Source organism: Hippocampus bargibanti, linkage group LG19, assembly GCF_051943395.1.
Source record: "Hippocampus bargibanti isolate YZ-2025 linkage group LG19, ASM5194339v1, whole genome shotgun sequence".
Taxonomy (NCBI): Eukaryota; Metazoa; Chordata; class Actinopteri; order Syngnathiformes; family Syngnathidae; genus Hippocampus; species Hippocampus bargibanti.
The window spans coordinates 1,053,797-1,079,952 of record NC_142752.1 but is presented as its reverse complement, the minus strand read 5'-3'; the positions used below and the strand labels follow the sequence as shown (position 1 = coordinate 1,079,952).

The 26,156-nt window shown below is 42.4% G+C and overlaps 2 protein-coding genes across 5 annotated transcripts; both read right to left on the bottom strand.

Annotated features, from left to right (window-relative positions):
- Window positions 1-554: 554 nt before the first annotated feature.
- Window positions 555-13,452, bottom strand: sgk1 (serum/glucocorticoid regulated kinase 1). 4 transcript variants are annotated; one of them, XR_016118542.1, is made up of 11 exons: window positions 7,649-7,825; window positions 7,474-7,549; window positions 6,467-6,542; window positions 5,692-5,880; window positions 5,437-5,568; window positions 4,270-4,506; window positions 3,395-3,490; window positions 3,154-3,309; window positions 2,974-3,063; window positions 928-1,793; window positions 555-814 (listed from the first exon to the last, which is right to left on the bottom strand). XR_016118542.1 is itself a non-coding variant. In XM_089022660.1 (11 exons), exons 3-11 carry the CDS (start codon window positions 7,542-7,544, stop codon window positions 1,626-1,628), a joined length of 1,215 nt encoding a protein of 404 aa, XP_088878786.1. In that variant the 5' UTR covers window positions 7,545-7,549; window positions 12,533-12,636; window positions 13,274-13,452; the 3' UTR covers window positions 876-1,625. The 4 variants fall into 4 exon arrangements, 3 of the variants coding, with proteins under 3 accessions (XP_088878786.1, XP_088878785.1, XP_088878784.1); XM_089022660.1 differs by lacking the exons at window positions 555-814; window positions 7,649-7,825 and adding exons at window positions 12,533-12,636; window positions 13,274-13,452 and having other exon boundaries at window positions 876-1,793; XM_089022659.1 differs by lacking the exons at window positions 555-814; window positions 7,649-7,825 and adding an exon at window positions 9,077-9,235 and having other exon boundaries at window positions 876-1,793.
- Window positions 13,453-15,605: 2,153 nt separating this feature from the next.
- Window positions 15,606-26,131, bottom strand: aldh8a1 (aldehyde dehydrogenase 8 family, member A1). The gene is made up of 7 exons (XM_089022657.1): window positions 23,895-26,131; window positions 22,825-22,972; window positions 22,586-22,741; window positions 21,439-21,588; window positions 21,111-21,367; window positions 20,533-20,694; window positions 15,606-20,461 (listed from the first exon to the last, which is right to left on the bottom strand). Exons 1-7 carry the CDS (start codon window positions 24,027-24,029, stop codon window positions 20,009-20,011), a joined length of 1,461 nt encoding a protein of 486 aa, XP_088878783.1. The 5' UTR covers window positions 24,030-26,131; the 3' UTR covers window positions 15,606-20,008.
- Window positions 26,132-26,156: the final 25 nt, after the last annotated feature.

Here is a 26,156-nt window from a genome sequence, read left to right as displayed (position 1 = left end):
CTCATCTGTCGACCGCCGTGCTGCCATTTTGATTCAATAACAACTACTTTTCCCGCCATTTGTATTCCTCTCCGCCAGTGTTATTTTAAAAAGATTACAGCCGGCACTCTTCTTAAAATTGGATTAATGTCATCCCTCCGCAACTAATCTGTCATATTCCGAAACGGCAAAAGCGACAGAATGTGACAAGCAAGGTTAAAATGAGAAGAATCATCCGAGTACGACCTGAATAAGAAACATCTTTACCGCCTCTGGAAAATAAGATGGCCACTTTTTAAAAGCCGCATTTCAAAATGACGGACGTTAATTCAGCTCAAAAGGGATCGTAGCGCCCGTCAACGTCGCCATGTTTTTTCTGGCGCAATATGATTGACATTTGGACGTGGCCCATTTGTGATCCTTGGCGATTGGCTAATAGCTAGCGATTCGACCAGCGCTTTATCGGCACCAAAGCAAGAAAAATACAAAACAAAACCTGAATAAATCATCAAAGGGATGTAGAAGTCTCAGGACTATTTTTTTTTTGGCCCGAACTTGAACACAACACAAGCACGTTCCAGCTTTTACCTTTATTGTGGCGGGGTTTTTTTAGTTTTCTTTTCTATGTACATTAAATGTCACTCAGACCCCTCCCAACATCCAAAAATACAAATAATTAAATAACATTCATCAATATATAACAACGGAATGTCAAAAATGTCTGAAACATCAAGGATATCCGTTCCATATATGGTCCACCTTCCACTATTTGATGATGAAACTACTAAGGTTTCATCATCTCCAAGGAGGCCAGCGGTTGCCATTTGCTGGCTAGCTATTCGCTAGCTATTATTGGCTAGCGAATAGATAGCGAATTGCTAGCTAGCTAGCTATCTATTCGCTAGCGATTAGCTAGCTATTAGCTCGCTATTCCTAGCGAATAGCTACCTATTCACTAGCTATTGTGTTTCAACTAATAATGTTTGATCATCTCCGTAGAGGAGGCCAGCGGTTGTGTTTTAAGGTTACTTGGAAGAAAGACAAATCCCACCCACCACGAGTGCTGCCAACAAGGAATTCTTGCCAAGGAGGACACAGGATACTAGTTCATGGATGACTCACGAAATTTCCAGCCAAAAAAAAAAAGCAAAAATGGACAAATGTCGACTGTTAAAATGGACTGAAACAATTGAGGATGTTAAATAAATGCTTTCGGCATAAGTGTTACCCCTCCGACTGCCACAAAAACAAACGAACAGAATATAACACGTAGGGGCCCGCTGTGCTCGCACCATTGATGTGCAAATGCGTTGCCAAAGCGGCCATTTTGAAGGTGGCATACCGCCCTCTAGTGTTCTGTGCAATGCAAGCAGGGAAGCAGTCCCCCCCCCCTTCCTTCTTTTCCTCCTTCCAAAAAAGGCACCTTGGACGACTAACAGCCGTTTGGTAACATTCAACTCGCTCTCCATTTTCATCCTGTGACGTTTAAAAATAAAATTTACAAAAAGGGAATGTGGCGGTGGCGATGGCGTCGTTTAAGCGGCCAAACAAAACGTGTGCAGTGCGACTTGGTCGCAAACCGTTTGGGGACGCACGGGGCTCGATATTTACATCCAGCAGTTTTGTGACAACAAGTGGTTTCGCGGTTAGAGGTACGAGTCCACGGAGGGGGCGTAAGAGAAGCCCACGAAGGCCTCGGAGGCTTCTTTGATGCTGGAAGTCGCCAGCGCGCTGTCGGCAGAGCAGCCGATGGAGTTGGGAACCGGTTCCTCCGTGAACTCGGGGTCAAAGTGTCGTAGGTCGTTGGGCCCCGTCTGGACAAAAACCACAAGGACACATTGCAACATTTGTCTCATAATAAGAATAATGTACTAATAATACATTCTTGATAGAATAACAACAATAGTAATTAGTATTATTATTTTTCTTAAAAAAATAATAAAACAATAAAATAATAACATAACAATAATATAATAGTAATAAAATAATAATACTAAAATACTCAATAAATACAATTAATAAATATATAAATAAAAAACAGTCAAATTGTGTATTTCCCATCTTATTTAATTTTGATGTACATCCTTAGAAGTTTACTTCTTGTAACATTTACCTTATAATAATAATAATAATAAATTAATAATTATAAAATAATATTATTAAAACAATACTAAAATAATAAAAAATACTCAAATTGTTTATTTCTGATCTTAATTTTGTTGTACATCCTGATAAGTTTACTACTACTGCTACTACTACTAATTATAATAATAAATAATAATAATAATAATAATAAATAAAGTAATAATAAAAGAATCATAATAAAATAATAATAATACAAATAAATAAGTACTCAAATTGTGTACTTCTGATCTTATTAAATTTTGCTGCACATGCTTAAAAGTTTACTTCTAATAACAATAATAATAATAATAAAGTAATAAAAAAAATATAATAATAAAATACTCGCAATAAAATAATAATAATACAAATAAATAAATACGTACTCAAATTGTGTACTTCTGATCTTATTAAATTTTGCTGTACATCCTTAAAAGTTTACTTCTAATAATAATAATAAAAATAGTAATAATAATAATAATAATAAATGAAACATTTAATAAAAAATGTATAATAATAAAATAATCATAATAAAATAATAATAATAATAATAATAATAATAATAATAAACACTCAAAGTGTGTCCTTCTGATCCTAAATTTTGCTGTACATCCTTAGAAGTTTACTTCTAGTAATAGTAATAATAAATAATAACACAACATTGGAATAAAATAATATGATATAAATAAATACAAAATAAATAAATACTCAAATTGTGTACTTGTCATCTTAATACGTTTGTCTGTCCATCCTTAGAAAAAAATGGACTTCTTGCAGCTGACAAATAATGCCAATTAAAATCAATCAATAAAACCATTACTAAAGCTCCAATCGGGCCCCTGCGGTGGGCTTCCCCCACCGCCATTTTCTTACCACGTTGGGGTTAAAGGGCGGCGTGATCTTCTTGCCGTTGAGCTCGTCCCAGTTGATGGGCGAGAAGAAGACGTGCCGTTTAATTTCCATCTGTCAAGAAAGACAAAGGTCCAATCGATCGTCCAACGAGCCAATCGATCGTCCAACGAGCCAATCGATCGTCCAACGAGCAGAACTCACAAAGTCCTCGGCGCAGCCCAAGCGCTTGGTCCTGTCCTTCTGCAGGAGGCCCTCCAGGAGGTGGCGGGCGGCGTTGGAGATGTTGGCCTTCAGCTGCAAGGGCTTGTTCAGGATGTTGTCGTACATCTCGGCCGTGTTGCGGCTGTAGAAGGGAGGCTGGCGAGGAGGCGCGACGCGGGCGGGTTAGCGTACGTCAAAATGCTAACGCGCTAAGCGGAAAGAACGGACGGCCAAGCCTCACCAGGCCGTAGAGCATCTCGTACAGGACGGCCCCTAAGCACCACCAGTCCACCGTGCGGTCGTAGGGTTCTTTGTGGAGAACCTCGGGAGCCAAATACTGACAAAAACAAACAACAAGCAAAACACACGGTTAGCTTTTAGCTAGCACACATTTCATAATGTGGTAAAAAAAAAAAAAAAAAAAAACGTATTCCGATTGTGGCCACAGAGGGGCGCTGTCGCACAATTGTTTTTGCTTGAACTTGAAATCCAACCATTTTTATGAAGTGGAATTAATAATAACAATAAGAATTATGATCATGTTGATTATTAAAATAAGTAATAATTATTGTTAAACTACTAATAATAATAATACATTTCAAGTCGCAGTATAAGTTTTTTTGTGGGTGAGCAGCGGCAGCCACGTGCGCCAACATTCACTCTACCCGGAATAACTCAAATAGATAGAAAGGTAGCTAATATATAGATAATAGTTAGCCATCTCGATAATTAGCCAGAGAGATAGCTAATATATAGCTAGTTAGATAGCCAGCTAATAAGCTGTCTGTCTCGCTGGCTAGCTATATATTAGCTATCTAGCTATGTATTAGTTTTTCTGTAGGTGAGCAGCGGCAGCCACATGCGCCAGCGTTCACTCAACCCGGAATAGCTCAAATAGATAGATAGCTAGCTAGCTCGCTTATAGATAGCAAGTACATAGCTAGAGCAATATAGAGCAAATATATAGCTAGGTAGCCAGCTCGATAGCTCGCTAGGTAGCGAGCTAGATCGCTAGTTAAATAGCTCATGTGAGCAACACAATGTAAAAAGAGCAGGAAGGACCCATTGTACACTTTCTGATCGACATTATTGATCTCAGATTTATGTCGGGTTTACCTCAGGCGTGCCGCAGAAGGTGGAGGTGGTGCCGTTGAGCTCGATGTTCTCTTTACAGAGTCCAAAATCGGTGAGAACGACGTGACCCTGCGAGTCCAGCAGGATGTTCTCGGGCTTGAGGTCGCGATAGACGATGTTGAGCGAGTGCAGGTAACCCAACGCGCTGGCGATTTCGGCGGCGTAGAAGCGCGCCCGCGGTTCCAGGAAGCAGCGCTCGCGCTGCAGGTGGTAGAAGAGCTGCGCACAAAAACAACGAGGTAACATCCAAGTTACGACCAGTGCGAGTTATGACCACCAGTACTTACAACCATAACCGCCAGACCTTCTTTTTTAAATTCTACGCCTGGCACTGCAATGCGCAATAATAATAATAATAATAAATTTCAATTATAAGCGCCTTTCAAAACTCTCAAGGTCACTTTAAAGTAACAGGATAAGTTTTTCTGTGGGTGAGCAGCGGCAGCCACACACGGCAGTGTTCAGTCAACCCAGAAGTAACTCAGATAGATAGAAAGTGCACTAATATATAGATAATAGCTAGACAGCTCTATAATTAGCCAGAAAGATAGCTAATAGCTAGCTAGATAGCAAATATATAGCCAGCTAGATAGCTAATAAGCTAACTCTTAGCTAGCTAGCTAGCTAAGACTTATTAGCTAGATAGCTAGCTAAGAGTTAGCTAAATACGGAAGAAAATTATAGAAAGCAAGCTAGCTATAGCTAGCTAAAAGTTAGCTGATAATCACTCAACCCGGTAGTAACTTTAATAGATAGCAAGCTAGCTAGCTAGCTAAAAGTTAGCTAATAATCACTCAACCCGAAAGTAACTCAAATAGACAGCTAGATAGCTAGCTAGCAAGCTAAGAGTTAGCTAATAAATAGCACCAGAAGGGGGGAGCTTGCGGGTCATTCAGCCTCCGAGTTTCGTTTTGAATGGATTTCGACTTAGGACCATTTCGACTTACGACCGTTTTGTCGGAACGGAACCTGGTCGTAACTCGTTACCTGTATTTGAAAAAAAAACCCCAAAGAAACTGCCAGAAGGCGCATCTTTTCTTTTTCCGATTGTCCGACAATGGCAGGAAATGAACTCTCGTTGGAGCTAATTTCGGAGATGGGCGGCGTCTTCCTTCCCGGGCACTTCCTGCGGACCGTCACGCGACTCACCTCTCCCCCGTTGATGTAGTCCAGCACAAAGTAGAGCTTGTCGGCCGTCTGGAAGGAATAATGAAGGCCTACGAGGAAAGGATGTTTGACGTTCTTCAGTAGCACGTTCCTCTCGGACATGATGTGCTTCTCCTGATTGGACAAAAAAAAAAAAAAAAAAAACAAGACCAATCAACGTTTTGTTGCTGTTCGCCCCCCCAAAAAAAAACGCTGATTTACATATTATTGTTTTCTATTTGGGTCTACTCTACGAACCTCCTTCTTCTTGAGGACGGCTTTTTTCTGTAGCACCTTGACGGCGTAGAAGTGGTCGTCTTGGCGATGGCGGGCTAGCAGCACTTTTCCAAAGCTGCCTTTTCCGATCACTTTGAGGAAATGGAAGTCGTTGGGTTTGGCAGACGGGTTGGACGAAGGGCCCAAGTTGATCTGCTGGGTCGGGCTGGGCTGCAAAAAAAAAAAAAGCTACGTTAGCCCGCGTTAGCTAAGCTAATCCCACGGATATCCAAAAAATATTGGCTGAAAAATACAAAAAACACAAATACAACTGAAATTTTCATCAATGCAGACGCTCCCCAACTTATGAACGAGATACGATCCGAACGGGCGTTTGTAAGGTGAATTTGTTCATAAGTCGCTTTCGTGCTATATTTTGTATAGAATGTATGTTTAAGGCTTGTTTAATATCGTGAGTAAACTTTGAAAACAATTAATGGTTAGTGTTCCTGTTACATCATAAATTATGACAGTCGCGCTAGCAATCAAGCTAACTACATAGCTATCTATTTTCTCTCTGTTAGTTATCTATTAGCTATCTATTAGCTCTCCAGCTGGCTGTCTAGCTAACTATCTATCAGCTAGCTAGCTAGCTTTCTATATATTTGAGCTACTTCCGGGTTGAGTGAACGCTGGCGCGCGTGGCTGCCGCTGCTAACCCGCAGAAAAAAATATCCTGTGACTTTTTAAGTGTCCTTGAGAGTTTGTAAAGGTGCTTAGTAATAAAATGTATTATTATTATTGTAATAATACTCACAGGAGGGGAGGGGTTGGTGTTCATCAGCTCAGCATCCTGCGGAGGACTCAGGTTCAGGATGGACTGCACCTCCACGCTAAAACAGAAGCAATTATTCAATAAACCTATTTCAAAAATAGACATCCATCCATCTATCTAGGTATCTATTAGCTTGTGAGCTAGCTTTCTATCTGAGTTACTTTCGGGTTGAGTGAATGCCGGCACGTGGCTGCCGCTGCTCACCCACAGAAAAACTGATCCTGTGACTGTAAAGTGACCTTGAGTTTTGAAAGGCGCTTAAAAATGAAATGGATTATTATTATTATTATTATTATTATTATTATGACGTATTACACATTTCCCTCCATGCTGGTTCTTGAAATTTCCCAATACGACAACGAGAAACGGAGGGAAAAAATGGATTGAAGTTTACGCTCTTTTTGCTAACACTACAGTTTATCAAGGTGAGTACGTTGTATTTTTATAACTTATAGAAGTGGTAGAATATCTATTTTTTTCCATCACTGTCAAGCTTCAAGCAAAAAGAAGCATTAGCATCTATATTTCTAGAGCTTGCAATTTTCTTTCCTAGTATTCAGTGACGGCCATTTTGGATTTCTCACGAAAATCTGCCTGCATTCGATCGTTGATATTTGCTCATTTATATTTTTAATCTTATCTCGTGTTTTCTGTTTTGTTTAGAATTTCAAAAGCTTTCCTATGGTACCTTACTCGTTAAGATCTGCCAAAAAAATTAGTTAGTTTAAACCGTAATAAAGAACTCGGTCACAGATTTTCATTGTTTTAACAGGCAGAAAATCCCCTCATATTTCCAAAATTAAAAATGCCATTATTTCCTTATTATTTGTCATAGAACAATAATCTACACATCATTTGAACGCTATTTAAATGCACTTTAATATGGTATTACAACATTTGTGATGAATTAATGACAAAAATGGTCACATCCCTATAATATAATCCAAACAAACTATTTGAAAACATTGTTTTAAATTAAAAGTACTGACTGTTTGCAAGCATAGGCGTTGGTGGCGAGCCTCTGAATGAAGTCGTTGAGTCCCATCTTTCGCTGTTTCATGAAAGCTGAAAGAAAAAGTCAACGTCACGCTCGCGTTCATACAAAATAATACATGAAAATACAAGATACAAAAATAAAAATAAAATGACGCCGCCATTCCGTACCGCAAACAGACTCCCGAAGGCCTTTAAACTTGGAATAAGTCACGCCGGGTTTTCCTCTCGCGGGTTTAATCGTCATTTTTGAGTGGCAGGAATAAAATCAACAAACGAAATAATAACACTAATACATTTCATTTATAAATAAACAGAAGACGTGCGAATGTGGCTACTCCTGCTTTTAAGTTTGCCTCTGCTTATATGACGAAAACAGAGGGAGGCGTTTCCGGGTGGGAGGGACATCTAGCGGCGATGTCTCCGCTCCGATTGGACGAGCCTATGCCGGCATAATCCAATCAAAAGCCTCTAAATTCGACTGGGGCATGACGAGGCCACGCCTTCTCGCCACCGTATGATTGCGTCAAACAACAAAAAGAAAGTGTCTTTTAACGATCTATTTGCACACTTTTCCCGGCAATAACTCACGTCACAATTTCAGAAACACCACCAGGTATTACGTAAATAGTCTGACTTTGGAATTGCCACCAAAAAGGACGATCAAAAAGGCCGGCAAGTGATGTTTTTTTGCGTTACGATGATGCCTCATTTAGGTACTGTTACCGACTGACTACATTTCGTCAACGTATTACGTGTGGGCAAAATGAAAATTCCTTAACTTTTGTTTGTGCATATACAAACATTTCCCAATATAAGAACAGCGATTAGCATACAACGTTGGATATGAAGTTGTTTTAGCATGAACTTGCCAAGTGGATGTGCACATAATGCGATCAATTCCTGCTCAATTATAAGGACGCCGAGTGACGTAAATTTACCGAAAATATAAGAAAAGCGTGTGTGCGTGAGATACAAGGAGGGGGAGCGGGGATGGGGGGGTCACCCCCCCCCCAAAAAAAGCTGCTGCTGCCAGTGGAAAAGTACAGAGGCAGGGGATCCACACTTGAGGGGTTTGAACATACATACACGAATTTGTAATACAAATAAACTAACACACACACACACACACACACACACACCCCATACCCCAAACTGAAGATTTAGCTCTGTCTCGACTACAAATTGACACGAAAGACCACGTCGACCTTCCAAAAAAAGTGAAAAGTAGTGAAACTTGAGGAAAAAAAGCAAATAAAAAAGTAATATAGAGCGCCAAAAGCGCCTGTAGTTGAGAAAGTTGTCAGGAAGCAAAACATATTTTGCATTTCCATCCATCCCATGATTTTAGGGGCACGTCTTGAACGCTTTATTTTGTATTTGGAGCACGCGTGGAAATTATGGGGAGGGGGTGTAAAGCCCGTTTCAAAGTAGGTTATAGCTGTACGCTTACGTAATGCCCCCCCTACCAACCTCCGTCACTATTGTACGTCTATACATCGCCACCCTAGTTAATAATTGTTTTTTTTTAATTTTCCATCGTTTGTTTGAAGCGAGACGTCGTGACGGATGTTGCGTTCAAAGGCCGTTCGTACTCACACGTCCAAGCGGTCGTCGTGTCTTTCATCGAGACGTGGCGGTGTCGCGGTTTTAAAAGTCAAGGTGGGCTACGAGAGGTAGTAAGCAAGCACACTGGGGCGCATTCCTCAGCCTGGAGGATTTTTCGTCTGGACGCTTTTTCGGTTTTCGACCTCCTCTTCCTCCGCCTCCTCGCGAATTTCGATCCGCCTGCTTTGAGACGTGATGCGTTCAAACGCTCGACGGAAATGTCGGAATTTAGATAAGCGACGTCTTTGGGGCAAATTTAACGGAAAGCTGCACCTTTCAATCACTTATTTCCGCAGTAAAAAACCGCGGGGGGGTACTTAATTCGAATAACAAATTTGAAGCCGTAAACCTAAATGTAAACCCCAAGCTAACCCATTAAGTTATTCATTTTGATTTTTCATAAGAACGCGCTTGGCCTAAATACTTTTCAACCCTAATCCTAGTTTAAAACTGATTTTAAACCCAGATCAAAATATGCAATCTGGTTTTGAACAAATTTTCAACCCCGCCCCTCATTTAAAAACCTACCTTAATAATAATAATAATAATAATGATAATAATACATTTCATTTCTAAGCGCCTTTCAAAACTCTCAAGGTCACTTTACGGTCACAGGATACGTTTTTCTGTGGGTGAGCAGCGGTACGAACTTAATTGGTTCCCAGAAAGTGTGTTTAAGGCGAAAAGTGTGTCTTCCAAACATTCATTTCCCATAGGAAACCATTAAAAATGAGAATAATCCGTTCCCAGGTCCCTATAAAATGTAATTTTCTACAAATAAGCCTTAAAACTACACAAAATAGACCTTATTTTATGTATAATAAATGTGCTATTGTATTGTCATGAAAGAAATAAACTGTACTGTATAATAAAGTCGTTTTATTGACCACCTTTATGATGGTTGTTGATGTCTTGATGATATCCGAGTGAAGTTGCCGTGCTTTCTCGGCGATAATACCCTCACACACTGTCCCCTGCTCGCTGCTTTACGTTTTAGCTTAGCTCCTGCTTTTTTTCTTTGTTTGATAGACAATCCAATCCATATTGATTTAAAATAGCGCTTTAACAACAGTTGACGCGGACAAATAGATCAAAATATCTGCATTCAAACCGTGCCCGTTTTCCCCATTGTGAAATTTCGAGCCTCCTCGCTAGCGACATCGCGGGCCACGCCTCCTCGTGCAAACAGCTCACTGGCCTCGCTGAAGAAGAGGAATCGGGGAAAAGAAAGCTCGAGTGAAACAACAAAAAGTGGATTGAAAAACAACAACACAGCCAGTTTGTTTCACGGAGTGTCCAAGTGGAACAATTTGTGTCATTGTGTGAATGCTAACTGAGCGCCTTGTTGTCTCATAAAGACAAGCTAGCCGATTGCGATTTAATGGGCTCCCTATGAGACATGGGCTAAGGTCAAAGGTTAAATAAGGGTCGTGTCACAAGTTGGGAAGTGTTTTCTGCCATTTTTGGACATTCTGTTTGTTTTTTTTGCAAGAGTAGAACATCGTCCACCTGTGTGGACGCGCCTGCATGGTCAAACAAAGACACACACCCACGCCTGCGCAATCTATGACATCATCAACGGGCGCTCCCATTTGGATGCCTCGACATGTTTTATGCCCAACATGATGGAACATGGGCGAGAGTCAAAGATGGCGGACTTGTTGTTTCTTTCTCTAAGATGGCAGCCATGTTGTTTCTCTCTCTAACTACAGTGATGGTTTACGAACCCCTTGGCTTACGAACTGTTCGGTCTACGAACGTAAAATTCATGAAAATTTTACCTTGGTGTATGAACTATTTTTCGGGATACACAAAGAGTGCCACAATGAGCTTGTTCTCCAAAAAAAGAGAATGGCAGCCGACTTTTTTTGTCCTCTATTCCCTGCCCCCAGTCGTCGGTTAAAGCCACGTGATTGGTCAAGAACGCAACAGTGAGGGGATAGGGGTTACAATAGAGAGTGACAAAATGTATAGAAAACAATGACATTTGGACTCGTTTCAACTTATTAGTTCAAAGGTAGAGTGTAGACTGCAAGGTTAAAATTCCCATCAATCAGGCTCCACAAATAACACGCACAAGGCATCTGTACACTGGATGCAAAAAGCTATCAACCCAGCTAATCAGAACATAATTGATGAGGAACTTGGTAAAATTAGTGTAGAGAAAGCACCTAGTTATCAGTTTTTTTGACGACGATACTAGTGCAGCGTGTTCAATCGGAAACAAATTCCTTGTGTGTTCTACATACTTGGCAATAAAGATGATTCTGATTCTGATACAAGGGATCATTCCTCAAGATGGTGAAAGAAGGCTACGTTTCTCATCAAGTGTTTAATGCTGAGGAAAGCGGCCACTCTATGCCATCAAGCCATCGACCATCACAAAGGTAAATAAAACGACTTTATTATATAGTAAAGTTTATTTTTTTAATTACAATACCATAGAACATTTATTATACATAAAATAAGGTATGTTTTGTGTAGTTATTAGGATTAGAAAATTAGAAAATGATGTTTTATGGGGACCTGGGAACGGATTATTCTCATCTTAATGGTTTCCTATGGGAAATAAAATTTTGGGATACACACTTTTCACCTTACACAATCTGTCTGGGAACCAATGAAGTTCATTAAGCCAAAGTATCACTGTATTCATTCACATCCCTCGCTCGACATTTGCCATGAAAATTTGTCGGTCCAAATGACAACAGCCACAAAAGAACCGAATGAAAATGTTCTTCTGAAAAGGCAAGTAGGGGCGAGGCTGATGATGTTTACACTACAGCGCGAATATCCGCCGATTGGCATGGCCGCCCGCCCTTCCTTCGCTCTCACTAACGGGACCTCCCGACGTGTGTGAGTCACTCTAACCGGGCAATCCGAAAACGGCCGCTGGTGGCTTACATAATGCACACACACACAAAAAAAAAAACGGTCACCAAGCAAAGCAGAAGAAAACAAGGGAGTGGAGCTTTTGTACACTTGAAGGCGTTGGGGATGAGGAAGCATCTATTTTGTTCTTAAAATTATTCACAGTTAACTCATTCACTGGCAGACGATGTGCAAAAATGTGTCCATTGCAGTGCCAGGGTTTTTGTCATAGTCCCTCAAAATCCAGGAATTTTGAGTTTTAAGACTACATAAACATTCAATGCAGCGTTACAAACCTTATATTCTCCTTTTTCCATCAGAAAAAAAAGAGTTAATTCCTAAATGAAATGGGCCTGGAGTTATATGAGCTTGAAATGAATGCGGCTCGAAACCCTCGTAACGTCAAGTGAATCAACATAGGAAGTATCGGCATGAAACAGATCTGATCTCCCCTCAACGGGGAGGCTGAGCGGGACGTCTCGCTTGCCCTCGCGTCGCCATGGCAACGCAGTTGCGTGCAGCGTTGGCCCGAGTACGATATCAACTTTGTGGCGTGTGTACGTCCTTCCATCTCACCTTTGACAAAATGAAAGGCGAAGCGCTTCTTGAAGGTGCTGCTTCGGAATCCCGATCAGAATCGCTTTTGAGTAGAAGATCAAGAGTAGGTGGTCCATCTCCACCTGGCGTAATGGTAAGAATGGATTTCATTGAGTGAAATGGCAAACGACACAAAATGGACGTTCAACTTGCATGTTACTTGCGTGCGTTGTCTTATGACCAAACGGTCGTAAGTCAAAAATGGTCGTAAGTTGAAACCCAATTCAAAATGTTGAATAGAAACTAAATGACTGGCAAAGTCACTCTGATGCTAGCCAAAAATGTTGTACGTGTTGCCGGACTGCTAGCGCGTTGCGGTGCCAGGCGTAGAATTACAATTTTAAAAATAAGCTCTGGAGGTCGTGGTCGTAAGTACGGGTGGCCGTAAGTCGAAAATGGTCGTAAGTTGAAACCCATTCAAAATGTAGAATAGAGAATCAGAGGCGAAATGACTCGCAAACTCCCCCCCTCTGATGCCATCACATGGTCGATTGCTGTGTGAGCGTGAAATGCTACCTGGCTAGCCAAAATTGTTGTACGCCTTGCCGGCCTACAATTTTCAAAAATAGGCTCTGGAGGTTGTGGTCGTAAGTACGGGTGGTCGTAAGTCGAAACCGGACGTAAGTCGGATGTTACCTGTACTTTTCATTTCCCAAATAAATTCAGTGATGGCAGTGAATGAGTTCAACATCAAAGTCAAATCGAAATGGGAAAATGTACCGGTGAGCAAGCCGTTGGGAATTTCCACCCCGTCATCCAGCACGTCATGCTGAGGCACGTTCCGCTTTTCAATTCCCGAATCGATTCCTTCCATCTTCCCTCCCGCCGCATTCTTCATTTGCGGAATGTTGATCCCCGACGATGAGAACACGGCGTCCCAGGTATGTCATCCTTTTTGCGCTAGCTGTTAAACAAACAAAGTCACATGACGCTTACAGTCCAATCGTCCGAGACGCCTTGACGGCCATTGGTGATAGCGATGCTTTTGTTCCGTGCTTGACGGCGTGACGTTATTTTGAAAGATCCGAAAAGATTTGGAGCAAATATTACGGCATCTCGTTGTACCAAGGCTAACGCCGCATGCTGTTCATGTGATTGACAGGCTTTTTGAAAAGGGGGCCCGTATCGCCGTCCAACTCTGAGGGGGGGGGGGGGGGGGGGGGGGCGCTGAGTCACGGTGCAAATGCCAAACAAGTCGTGTTATGTAAGTGCGACTTGCTGATTTAAAAAAAAAGTGCTCGCTATTTGCTATCTAGATAGCTACCTAGCTGGCTATCCATCTGCTATCTAGCTAGCTACCTACTATTGTATGTACCTGTATTGACGTGGTGAAGCCATTCCCAAATGTGTTTTTTATTTCTTGTTTGGGTGTCAATAAAGCGCTGGTCAGACATCTGGCAATGTTTTACCTTCCATAAGGGGGCAACATTTGCCTTTTCTCCATGTTAGCGCTTTGTAGCAGTTTTAGCGGTTGTTAAAGCGCTATATAAATCAATATGTATTGTATTTGGTACAGCCGCCCCCATTTCAAGCTCAGATAACTCCAGACCTATATAACTTAGGAATTAACTCTTTTTCTGATGAAATAAATGAGTCTTAAGTTTCTTACACTGTATTGAATGTTTATGTAGTCCTAAAAGTCAATATTCTATGGGTACTGGAATTTGAGTGAAAATGACAAAAACCCTGGCACTGGAGTGGACACATTTTTGGCGGTCAATGAGTTAAAAAAAAAGGAGAAAAAAAGATTCAAACGACGCTCACATTAACGTTGTGAAATTAGCATCTCCACTCAGAGTTTGCTAGCTATGCACAAGTGTGTTTGCACGAGTGTGTTTTGTTGGAATCACCCATCGATGCAAATCTTCACCTTATGGAGACAATGAGAAGCGAAGATTAGAGGGAAAGCCAACATCGGTGATAAGGAAGTCTATGGGAGCTGCATTATTTACAGACGAGCTGGTGTGGCTGTCAATCATTTTTCCCCTTTGCAACCTTTTGTTTGGTTGCAAACTAAACATGCGGCGATGACATTGACACACGATGACAATGACATCATGATTTGCCGTCAAAGCTAACGTCAAACAAAAGGCAATCACATGTTGCTAATGTTCAAGCTAGCAAACAAATTAGCCCAGAATACCTTCATGCGATCACAGATGTGCATTGTCTCATGGTGGTGGACACCCAAAGTCTCCTTGTGTCCTTTATTGTCCACTTCCTGAACAGGGAGGGCAGCCGCTTCCTGGCGCCGAGGCGACGAAACAGACCGTCGCCCGCCCGGGTGTCGCCGGCGTTGAGTGTGAGAGGAAGCACATCAAAGCTATTGGAGAAAAGGAGGATGAATTGAGATAAAAGATGAAGTCAATAAAGCGTGTAGCCAAAAAGAGCATTGGCGATGAGTTAGACTCAGGCGCCGCAGGGGGGGAAGCTTGGCCTGCTTTCTCTCATAATCCACGCTAGCACATGTGCTAGCACATGCGTTTATTTTTTTTTAATTTGGCTAGGTTGGTTGGAACAAAAACTCTTCTCTATGTCTGTCGTACGGGAGTGATCCATCGAGGAAAAGGTTTCTTCAGCCGTCATCTGTACTTCTATGAAGGTGACTGACTTCTCGTCCCTCATCCAAAGAGCTTCGTCAGCGAACTAAAGTTGTGCTGGTAACCCTGGGCCTATATCCCTAATGGACAGAGGTCCCTGTCCCTTCATCAGATAAGTCTCTGCTCTAAGGTTGGGGGAGCAGTTGGACCACTCCGTAAAGTTAATTTGACTTCTATTCTATCCCTGGCTCTGGTTTCACCTCATTAGCCAATCTGATGACATCTATTGTTCTATCCCCGGTCTCTTTTCTATGGCAAATTGACTCCAAAAAAATGGACATATTTCCACTTCTAATGAACTGTCCTGCCGCATGCGCATCTCAAGCTGGCATTAAATGAAATACAGGTAACATCCGATTTATGACCGGGTTCCGTTCCGACCAAACGGTCGTAAGTTGAAATGGTCCTAAGTCGGATGTTACCTGTAATATGCCTGTTTTTCCAATCTCATATCAACTTTGTAATTTCCCCAAAGAAATGTCTTTTCAATTTCCACGTTTGTCCTTGAAATGTCTTTTTTTGTCTGCAGGTTGTGGTGGCAAGTCGAGCCGGTCGTAAGTCAGATGTTACCTGTATTTATCTTGTCATCAGCAACTAAATTCAGATCATTTTCAACACAATGTAAGAATGCAGGAAACATTGTGTTAAAACAAAGACAAAAAAGTGGGGGGATGTGAATACTGCCCTGTGGTGTCCCCCCCCGCATAACTCAAGGAGAACAATGGCGAGATGGTAGCGATCCACTAGCACGTTTCCTGTGCGGTGCCTCGTTGTCTGAGGGCCATGACTATCCCGCAAGTACCATAGCGGCGATGGCGGGGGTGTGTGTATGGGGGGGGCGGGATCAGGAAGGAAAGGGCCGCCCCCCTTTTGGCCCGAGTCCAAATGTGTCCCGCTAGGCGACATCGCTGACCTTGCCGGAGGTCACCGGATGATGACCCAAAATGCTCCACTGGGCATGTGTGAGGGCACGTTGTCGTTTGAAACTAAACAAGCAGGTCAGTGAGATGGGACGGAGGACGGAGGACGGGGGACGGAGGACGAGGGACGCGGGTTGCCTCGCACGATTTGTAAATAGTTGACGAGATATTAGTTCGGGGTCATCGCCGTAAATTGATAAAATGTCCGCTTGGTTGGCCCGAATGGCCTCAAACATTTTTTAAATTTAAGCCGTGACGTGAGGAACCTAGCTGGTTGTCTAGTTAGCTATCTATTTGCTGTCTATTAGCTATCTGGGTGGCTAGCTGGCTATCTAGTTAACTATCTAGCTGGCTGCCTAGCCTGCTACCTACCTAGCTAGCTATTTGCTATCTGTTAGCTATCTAACAGGCTATCTCGCTGACTATCTAGCTGGTTATCTGACGGGCTACCTAGCTAGCTAGCTATTTGCTGTCTATTCGCTATCTGGCTGGCTATCTGACTGGCAACCTAACTATCTATTTGCTGTCTATTAGCTATCTGGCTGGCTAGCTGGCTATCTATCTAACTGGTTACCTAGCCTGATACCAAGCTGGCTACCAACCTAGCTAGCTATGTGCTATCTATTTGCTGTCTATTAGCTGTTGGGCTGGTCATCAAGCTATCTATTTAGCTCTAGTTAGCTCGATATCTATTAGATCGGTTAGCTAGCTAGCTAGCTTTCTATCTATTTGAGTTATCCCGGGTTGAGTGAAGAGCCAAATACCATTTTACGAAGAAAAAAGATGCTAACAGGCTAACGGTAATGTACGTTTATTTTGGTTTTTTTTTCCAGGTCAGTGACTGTCGTGCGTAGAGACCTGGGATTGTTTGTTTGGGGAGGGGGCGTGTTTGCAAAATGGGCTTCTCATAGCTGACCAATCGGACGCAGGGGCGCGTGGAGGCGCGCCAGCCAAGTTGACATCAATGATTGGCAAGCGGCGATAGGGGCCATGGTGATCATCATCGTGACGTGCGAGCATGACGCTGAAGGACAGTTGAATGAACTTTGGGGATTGGTCCTAAAATGGTCATATTTAATCATTTATGTCGCTGCTTGGAATTGAAGTGGATTGACATGACATAATAATAATAATAATGATAATAATAATAATAATAATAATAATCCATTTCATTACTAAGCGGCTTTCAAAACTCTCAAGGTCACTTTACAGTCACAGGATGAGTTTTTCTGTGAGTAGCGGCAGCCACACACGCCAACGTTCACTCAACCCGCAAGTAACTCAAATACATGGAAAGCTAGCAAGCTAGCTAACAATTAGTTGACTTCAAGATGACGCCGCGAGAGTGGCTGCCTATCCAGCAGCTCCTGTATTTTGTTTTTCTACTTCTTTCTTTCCTTTCATTACTTTGCTATACTGCGAAATGTCAATTTCTCCACTGCGAGACTAATAAATGTACAACCAATCCAATCAAATTTTAAAATTGGCGGAAAAAGGGGGCGGGGTTATCACAAAATGTGTTTTTTCTTTGTGTTAAGACTCCAAATGATACAAATGGGAAATAGATGTGATATTGAGTCATATTTTTCTACATTTCTCAATTTCGCCCTGAAAACATGATAGTGGGCGAAGAGGCTCAGGGAACGCCTCCTGCTGTGATGAAGGAATTCCTTGTTGGACTTCCAAAAAGGGTTTCAAGAGGACAAGTCTGCACCTGAGTGCGGAAACAAAGTCACGTGTTATGTGTGTGTGTGTTTTTTGGGGGTGTTGCACGTGTGTTTCGTTCAATGTTCAGACTTGTTGTTATGCTACTTGTCAACAAAAACATGCATAGCAAAAGCGGGTAACTCCAGGTTACATCCCACGCTGCTCGAATGTTCCGGGATGACCTCGGGGTAACGCCGACGTGACTAAATTTCTTTTATTTGGGTCAAACGTGAGCTTGAGTCGACCCTGATTGAAGTTGCGGTTAGCTTCAGGCTAACATATACAGTAATACCTCGGTTTACGAACGTTAAACAAACATACAAACTATTATTCGGGATACAGACAAATAACCCACACAAGCCATCTGTACACTTGACGCAAAAAGCTATCAATCCAGCTAAACAGAACACAATCGATGAGGAACTAGGTAAAATTATGGCAGAGAAAGCACCAACAAGGGAGCATTCCTCAAGATGGTGAAAGAAGGCTACGTTCCTCATCAAGTGTTTAATGCTGATGAAACCGGCCACTCCATTCCATCAAGCCATCAACGACCATCACCAAGGTAAATAAAATGACTTTATTTTACAGTACAACTTATTTCTTTAATTACAATCAAATAACATGTTTATCATACATAAAATAAGTTATATTTTGTGTCGTTATAAGCCTTATTTAGTAGAAAATCATGTTTTATGGGGAGCTGGGAACGGATTATTCTCATTTTAATGGTTTCCTATGGGAAATTAATTTTTGGGATACACACTTTTCGCCTTACACACTTTGTCTGGGAACCACTTAAGTTCGTAAGCCAAGGTATCACTGTATTTGGGTGAAACGTGAGCTTGAGTCGACCTTGATTGACTTGGGGCAAGTCACGGCTAGCTTCAGGCTAACGATATATACATGATTGACAGTCGAAGTCATGGCTTCCACGGAAGCAGCATTGGAAGACTTTGCCATACAGGTCTTCACTTGATTGTACGCAACGCAGAAGGGGAACATGGGTGACGTGGGAAAAAGGGAGCAAAGTCTTCCTGCCAGCTCGCTTGTGAAAATCATAAATTCATCACCTGGCAAGCGACAGGTTATTTTGTATTTTTTTTTTTTTGCTCACAGCAGCAAAATTAATCTCATTTATGATGACATCACGCCTGATAACAGAATGACATAACTTCCATATCAGATATGGTTCAGTGACCGCTTTAAGTCATTGACAAGCCCTAATATTAGGAACAGGTGGATTAACACATGGGGATCACGACACCCAGTGGTCTACAAGTGTACTGCGCATTGACCATTCTTTTGAGTTGGAATAATAATAGTAATAGTAATACTTTTGTTTTGTTTTTTTGTTTCATGCTCTGTCGTCTCCCTTTCGTGTGTTTGTGTGTGTGTTTCTGTAACCCCTCCCCCACTCACATCTTGACCAATCACGTGCAGCTTTAACCGAAGACTGGGGGCGGGGAATAGAGGCTGCCATTTTCAGCTCCTTGTTAGGAGAACGGGCTCGTTCGCGAACGAAAAAAAAAATCACTCATTGTGGCGCTCTGCGTTTCCCGAAAAATAGTTTGTATGCCAAGATTATATTCTCGCAAATTTAACGTTCGTAAAGTGAAAAGTTCGTTAGCTAAAGCGTTCGTTAGCCGAGGTATCACTGTATTTTTTATGTATTTCCTGATACCAAGGTGTATTATTTTTCATCCTCAAATACAACAGGCGTTTCTTTCATTACAATACAATAGCTCATTTATTTTACATAGAATAAGGTATTTTGTGTGTAGTTTTGGATTTGATTGAATTGGATTTGCCTTTATTAGTCTCGCAGTGGAGAAATTTACATTTCACAGCAGCGGAGTGATGAATATCTTAAGGCTTATTTCGTTGAAAATTATATTTTATGGAGACCTGGGAACGGATTATTCTCATTTTAATTGTTTCCAATGGGAAATATTTTTTTGGGATACACACTTTTCGCCTTACACACTCTGTCTTGGAACCAATTCATTTCGTCAGCCAAGGCCCCACTGTAGCATGACAGAAAATAATCCTCAGATTCGGACCTTGTTTTTCATCAAGTTATTTATTTTGTCTGCTATTATTTTGATTTTTTTTGTGAAATTGTGAGTTAAAAATTAATCTAAATATGGTAAATTGTTTTTTTTGGGGGGGTGTGCGTTTGGAAGAAAAATGGGGTCACCACACCTGATCTCCTCCTAGAAAACCTTTCAGTATTTGACGGTGACGGTCTTGACCTCGGTGAAGAAGTGGTAAGAATCCTTCCCGCCTTCCCTGCCCACGCCCGAGCTCTTGGTGCCTCCAAAAGGCAGCTTGAGATCACGGACCATCCAGCAGTTGGCCCAAACCAGGCCCGCCTGAAGCCCGGAAGCCACCCGGTGGACTTTGGCCACGTCGGCGGACCACACGGCGGCCGCCAGGCCGTAGCGCACGCCGTTGGCCAGGGCTACCGCCTGGTCCTCGCCGTCAAAGGGGCTGACGCAGGTGACCGGGCCGAAGATCTCCTCCTGGATGACGCGGGAACCCTGAGGGACGCCCGAGATGACGGTGGGGCCCATGAAGTAGCCGCCGACGTGGCTCTCCGGGAGCTTCAGCGTGTCCACGCCTTCGCCGCAGTGCACCGTGGCGCCTTCCGATTTGGCTAGCGCTACAAAGCCGCGCACCTGAATGAGGAAAACGCAGAGGTGTATATTTCCTATTTGAATCTTCAGCTTCCTTCGAGTACATTTGGTACCTTTTCCAAGTGCTCCTTGCTAATAAGTGCGCCGTTGCTGTTCCCGGCGTCCGAAGGCACGCCAGTCTTCCACTTCCTGGCGGCGGCCACAAACCTCTCCAAGAAGGTCTCATAAACACCGCGTTCCACATAAATGCGACTGGTGCACAAGCAGATCTCTCCCTAGAAGTACAATTGATTTAATAATAATAATAATAATAATAATAATAATAATAATACATTTCATTTACAGGTAACATCCGACTTACGACCGAGTTCCGTTCAAACCAAACGGTCGTAAGTCGAAAGCCATTTAGAATGTTGAATAGAGACTCAGAGGCGAAATGACACGCAAACTTTGGTGCCATCACACAGTCGATTGCTGTGCGAGCGTAACATGCTGGCTGGCTGGCCAAAATTGTTGTACGCGTTTCCGGCCTGCTAGCGCGTTGCAGTGCCAAGCGTAGAATTAACATTTTAAAAATAGGGTCTAGCAGTGGTGGTCGTAAGTACGGGTGGTCGTAAGTCGAGCACTTAAGGCGCTTATAAAAAAATAAAATGATAGTAATAATCATACATTTCATTGATAAGTTCCTCACCTGATTGGAGAAGCTGGATCGCACGGTGGTCTCGATGCACCGTTCCAGATCAGCGTCGGCGAATATCACGGCGGGGTTCTTGCCGCCGAGCTCCAGCGACAACTTCTTACAGTAAGGGGCGCTACGCTCAGTGATAAGCCGGGCGGTCGCCGTGGAGCCCGTAAAGGAGATCAGGGGGACGTCGGGGTGGGCGACCAGGGCGTCTCCCGCCCGGGCGCCGGTGCCGAACACCATGTTGACCACGCCGGGGGGAATACCTGGATAGGACAGAGCAGAATGATGAAATTCCACATCAACACCGAGCCAATCGCGATGAAGCGCTCCCTACCGGCCTGCTCCATGAGCTTGCACATCATCCAGGCGGTCACCGAGGTCATCTCGCTGGGTTTGGCGACCACCGTGTTGCCCGCGGCGATGGCGGGGGCGATCTTCCACGTCAGCAGATACAACGGAAGATTCCAGGGGCTGATAAGACCGGCTACACAAACATTAACCACCATTAAAAAAAAAAAAAAAAAACTTATGCTGTGACTGTAAAGTGACCTTGACAGTTTTGAAAGGCACTTAAAAATGAAATGTATGATTATTATTATTACTGTACTGTAGAAGTAATGTGCTAAACAACATTAAAATGTGTGCATAGACAACTACTGTCCTGTGACTCCATAAGCGGCTGTTGCGCGGCTTTGTCGCCATCTGGTGGCGATGCGGTGGCATCTGGTGACAACAATGTGCCACCAGATGGCGACAAAGCCACGCTTTCAGATAATAATAATAATAATAATAATACTGTTATTATATTATTATATTGTATTATTATATGATTATAAAATCATAAAAATTAATTAAAAATCATTCCAAATTGTCTTTCAGCTTCCTTCCATTGCTTTTCTTTTATAATAATAATGAAAATAAGAATAAGAATTATTATTATTACTATAATAATAATACATTTCATTTATAAGCGCATTTCAAAACTCTCAAGGTCACTTTACAGTCACGGGATAAGTTTTTCTGTGGGTGAGCAGTGGCAGCCACACGCACCAGCATTCACTCAAACCGGAAGTAACTCAAATAGAATAGTAAGACAAATAGAAAGCGAGCTAATATGATAATAATAAAATAATAATAATAATACATTTAATTTCTAAGCACCTTTTAAAACTCTCAAGGACACTTTACAGTCATGGGATTTTTTTGTGCGGGTGAGCAGCTAATAGCTAGCCAGCGAGATAGCTAGCCAGCTAGCTATTGTATGGTATTACAGAAAAGACAGAGATACACAAGTCATAAGAACAAAAAAAACTAAATAAATAATATGACAACACAAAGACACACTCTTGCTGTTCCCTCTTTGTGACATGAATCAGTTGCTGTAAAACTTACTCATACCCCAAATTTGGGCCCAGCAATAAATAAATTAAAAGCGCCCCACCCCCCAAAAAACCATCTGCAAGAGCTCGGATGTATCTTACCAACTCCGACGGGGCATCGCACGGTGTAGTTGAGGCAACCCATGTGGTCCATCTGGTTGCAGTCGGTGGTGTGGTGGAGCACCGACGTAGCGAAGAAACGGAAGTTGTACGCAGATCGGGGAATGTCCACGGTGCGCGCAAACGTTAGCGTCTTTCCTGGGAAATATTGCCAAGAACCACCCTCAAAATAAAATCGGCCCGCGGCGACGTTTACAAATGAGATGACGCTTCACCCTCACCTTGGTCTTTGGACTCCGCCAGCGCCAGGTCCTCCAGATGGGCATCGATCAGGTCGGCCATCTTGTTGAGGATTTGAGCTCTCTGATCTGGACTGCGAGCGGCCCAACTTGGGAAGGCCTCCTTGGCAGCGGCTACCGCCGCCTTCACCTGCGGGAACGCGTTTTGAGGACACTTGGGAGGATTTCGGTCTTGACATATGAAGACAATATGAAAACCAAGACGCATTGCAAGCATCATTGAAAGGACAACCGACACTCCGGACAAGTTGCGTCCATAATTTGTAAAATGACTTTAAATGACTTCTACTGGGCCCATTTGACAAAAATTCCACCGCATATAGCTATATTTTACGTTTTAAGACTCGCGCTGAATATTCTGGAAGTCTTATTTTTGAGTTGGTCACCCTACGTCACTGAAGGAACGCCCCTGACCAAAAAAAGGACACATTCTAGCAGTCCTTCCATCACGTCAATGCATTTGGCTGGTCTGAAAACTTCGTGTCGCTCCAAAAAGAGGCAGAAGAGGGCGACAAAGCTCCGTGTACATCGAGGTTTGTCGCTATTTTCTGCCTTTTTTTTGGCGCTACATTTCCCGCCCCCAGATTATTTAATCGATTGCAAACATGTATGCTTTCCTCTTCAGAACTATTTGAATCATATTCATAACTGGATGAGTAACATGAAAGCATCTTCTCCGAATCTGAAGCCATTGTTTTGATTTTAGAGCAAGGCAAGACGTCCTTGGCGTGAGGTCCTCGAACAAGGGGGCGGGGCCTTCTGAAACTCGCCATTTACGGGGTCGTTTTGAAGTAGTTTTGTGGACATTTTAACTCAATGCTATAAAACGTTTTTCCCATGTCAGTTAGGAAACAAAAAAATGGTGTCGGTTCTCCTTTAATGATTTACTCACAGGTGGTGCACTCTGCAAAGAGCAAAGGTTCTTGTCAATTTAGTGTCCGTCCCACATATTATTCAATGAATGTGAAAGACTGAACTCCGATTTGAAGAAACAAGTAGAAAAATAATGCATGTGGTCATAATTTGCAAAGAAAAATGGATCAAGATGGTACCTCTTGCTCACCGCTGTCGGGGACTTTGCAGTACACTTTCCCCGTGGACGGGTCGTACGAGTCGATGTGACTTTGACACGGGACAAATTTCCCACCGATGAAGTTCTCCAGGACCAAAAAGGTGCTTGCCTCCATGCTGCTTTGAGTTCCTAATCAGAAGTATAATGAGAGACTGAAATGTTTTAACGTAATCTGCCTGCCGTCCAAAACCAGTTGGGACGATTCAGCACTCGCCACGTCTCAACTTACAAACAAACGCATACACAGGTCACGGATGCGGACAGGAAGCGTGCGCACGTACGACCATTATATACATTTGTTACCAAAATAAAGTCAGAGCTGTAAATGATGGAAGTCAGTCATTATTGTTGCAAAGACAGACATTTTAAATAAGGGGCAATCGCATTATAAAACGATGAAATTGCAAGTGCACAAAAAAAAGACATTTCAAGGACAAACATGTAAAATGAAAAGACATTTCTTTGGTAAAATTAAGAAGTTGATATGAGATTGGGAAAAACAGGCATGTTACAGGTAAAATTCGACTTACGACCACCCATACTTACGACATTTTCAATAACGGGCGGTAGCTTGATATAACAATGAAATTGGAAGTGGGGGAAAGACATTTCAAGGACAAACATGGAAATTGAAAAGACATTTCTTTGGGAAAATTACAAAGTTGATATGAGATTGGAAAAACAGGCATGTTACAGGTAATATCCGATTTACGACCGGCTCGACTTACGACCACCCGTAAGACCTTGATATGAGATTGGAAAAACAGGCATGAAATGGGTAACAGCCGACTTACGACCGTATCGACTTACGACCACCCGTACTTGCATTTTAAATAACGGGCAGTATGATTATATAACAATGACATTGGAAGTGGGGGACAAAAAAGACATTTCAAGGACAAACATGGAAATTAAAGACATTTCATTGGGAAAATTAAGAAGTTGATCCGAGATTGGAAAAACAGGCCAAATATACAGGTAACATCCGACTTACGACCGGCTCGATTAACGACCAAACGCAAGAAGTTGATATGAGATTGGAAAAACAGGCATGATACAGGTGACATCCGACTTACTACCGACTCCACTTACGACCACCTGTACTTACAACCACGACCTCCAGACCCTATTTTTAAAATTTTAATTTTACGCCTGGCATCGCAACGCGCTAGCAGGCCGGCAAGGCGTACACAATTTTGGCCATCCAGCCAGCCAGCATCTGACTCTCGCACAGCAATCGACTGTGTGATTGCACCAGAGGGGGGAAGTTTGCAAGTCATTTTGTGTTTGAGTCTTTATTCAATATTTTGAATGTGTTTCGACTTACAACCATTTTAAGTCGGATGTTACCCGTATTGACGTGGACCGCCCTTCCCTAATTTGTTTTGGTTTTGTTTTTTTACTTGTTTGGGTGCCAATAAAGTGCTGGTCAGACCTCTGGCAATGTTTTTTCCTTCCATAAGGGGGCAGTATTTCCCTGTCGTCCATGTTAGCGCTTTTTTTCCAGTTTTAGCTGTTGTTAAAGTGCTATATAAACCAATAAAAAAAAACAAACAAACAAAAAAAAAATTATGTCAAGGGTCATCCGAAACCCACCGCAATGCTAATACAGGAGCTAATCCAATGTTTGCAAAGTCTATTTTCATTTGCTCTCAAGCGAACCCCACCATGACTACAAACACCGACACACAAATAGGGAAGGAGGTCCCTCCAAATGAGGCCCCCGAGCGACAAAGTGTCGTCGCAAAGCAAAATATTTGCAGACAGAGTTATCCTAAGACAACACGGTAGTATCAACATCCAAAAGGCGCGACATCAAAAAGGATGTGATGAATCCATTGGATTTTTCACATGTTGGCGCATCATCAGTGCATCTTCGTTATTTTTACTCAATGTTTACTCATTAGCTCCCGCATTGACTTTTCCAATGAATAGTTAGCCTAACAAAACGGAGCCGACGTTTGCTACTTATTGCTAGCAATGACCCTCTATTGAAGCAATGTTCTTTGCTAATATTGTTTGAACAGTCGATGAAAAGGTATCTTCAAGCCGTCATCTGTACTTCTTTGAAGGTGTCGGACGTTTCGCTTCTTATTCTTGTTTTCGCGATACATATAGGGCCGAAACTACCAGTAAGACTTTAGTTTGCTGACGAAGCTTCTTGGATAAGAAGCAAAACATCCGACACCTTCAAAGAAGTACAGATGACGGCTTGAAGAAACCTTTTCATCGATGGACCACT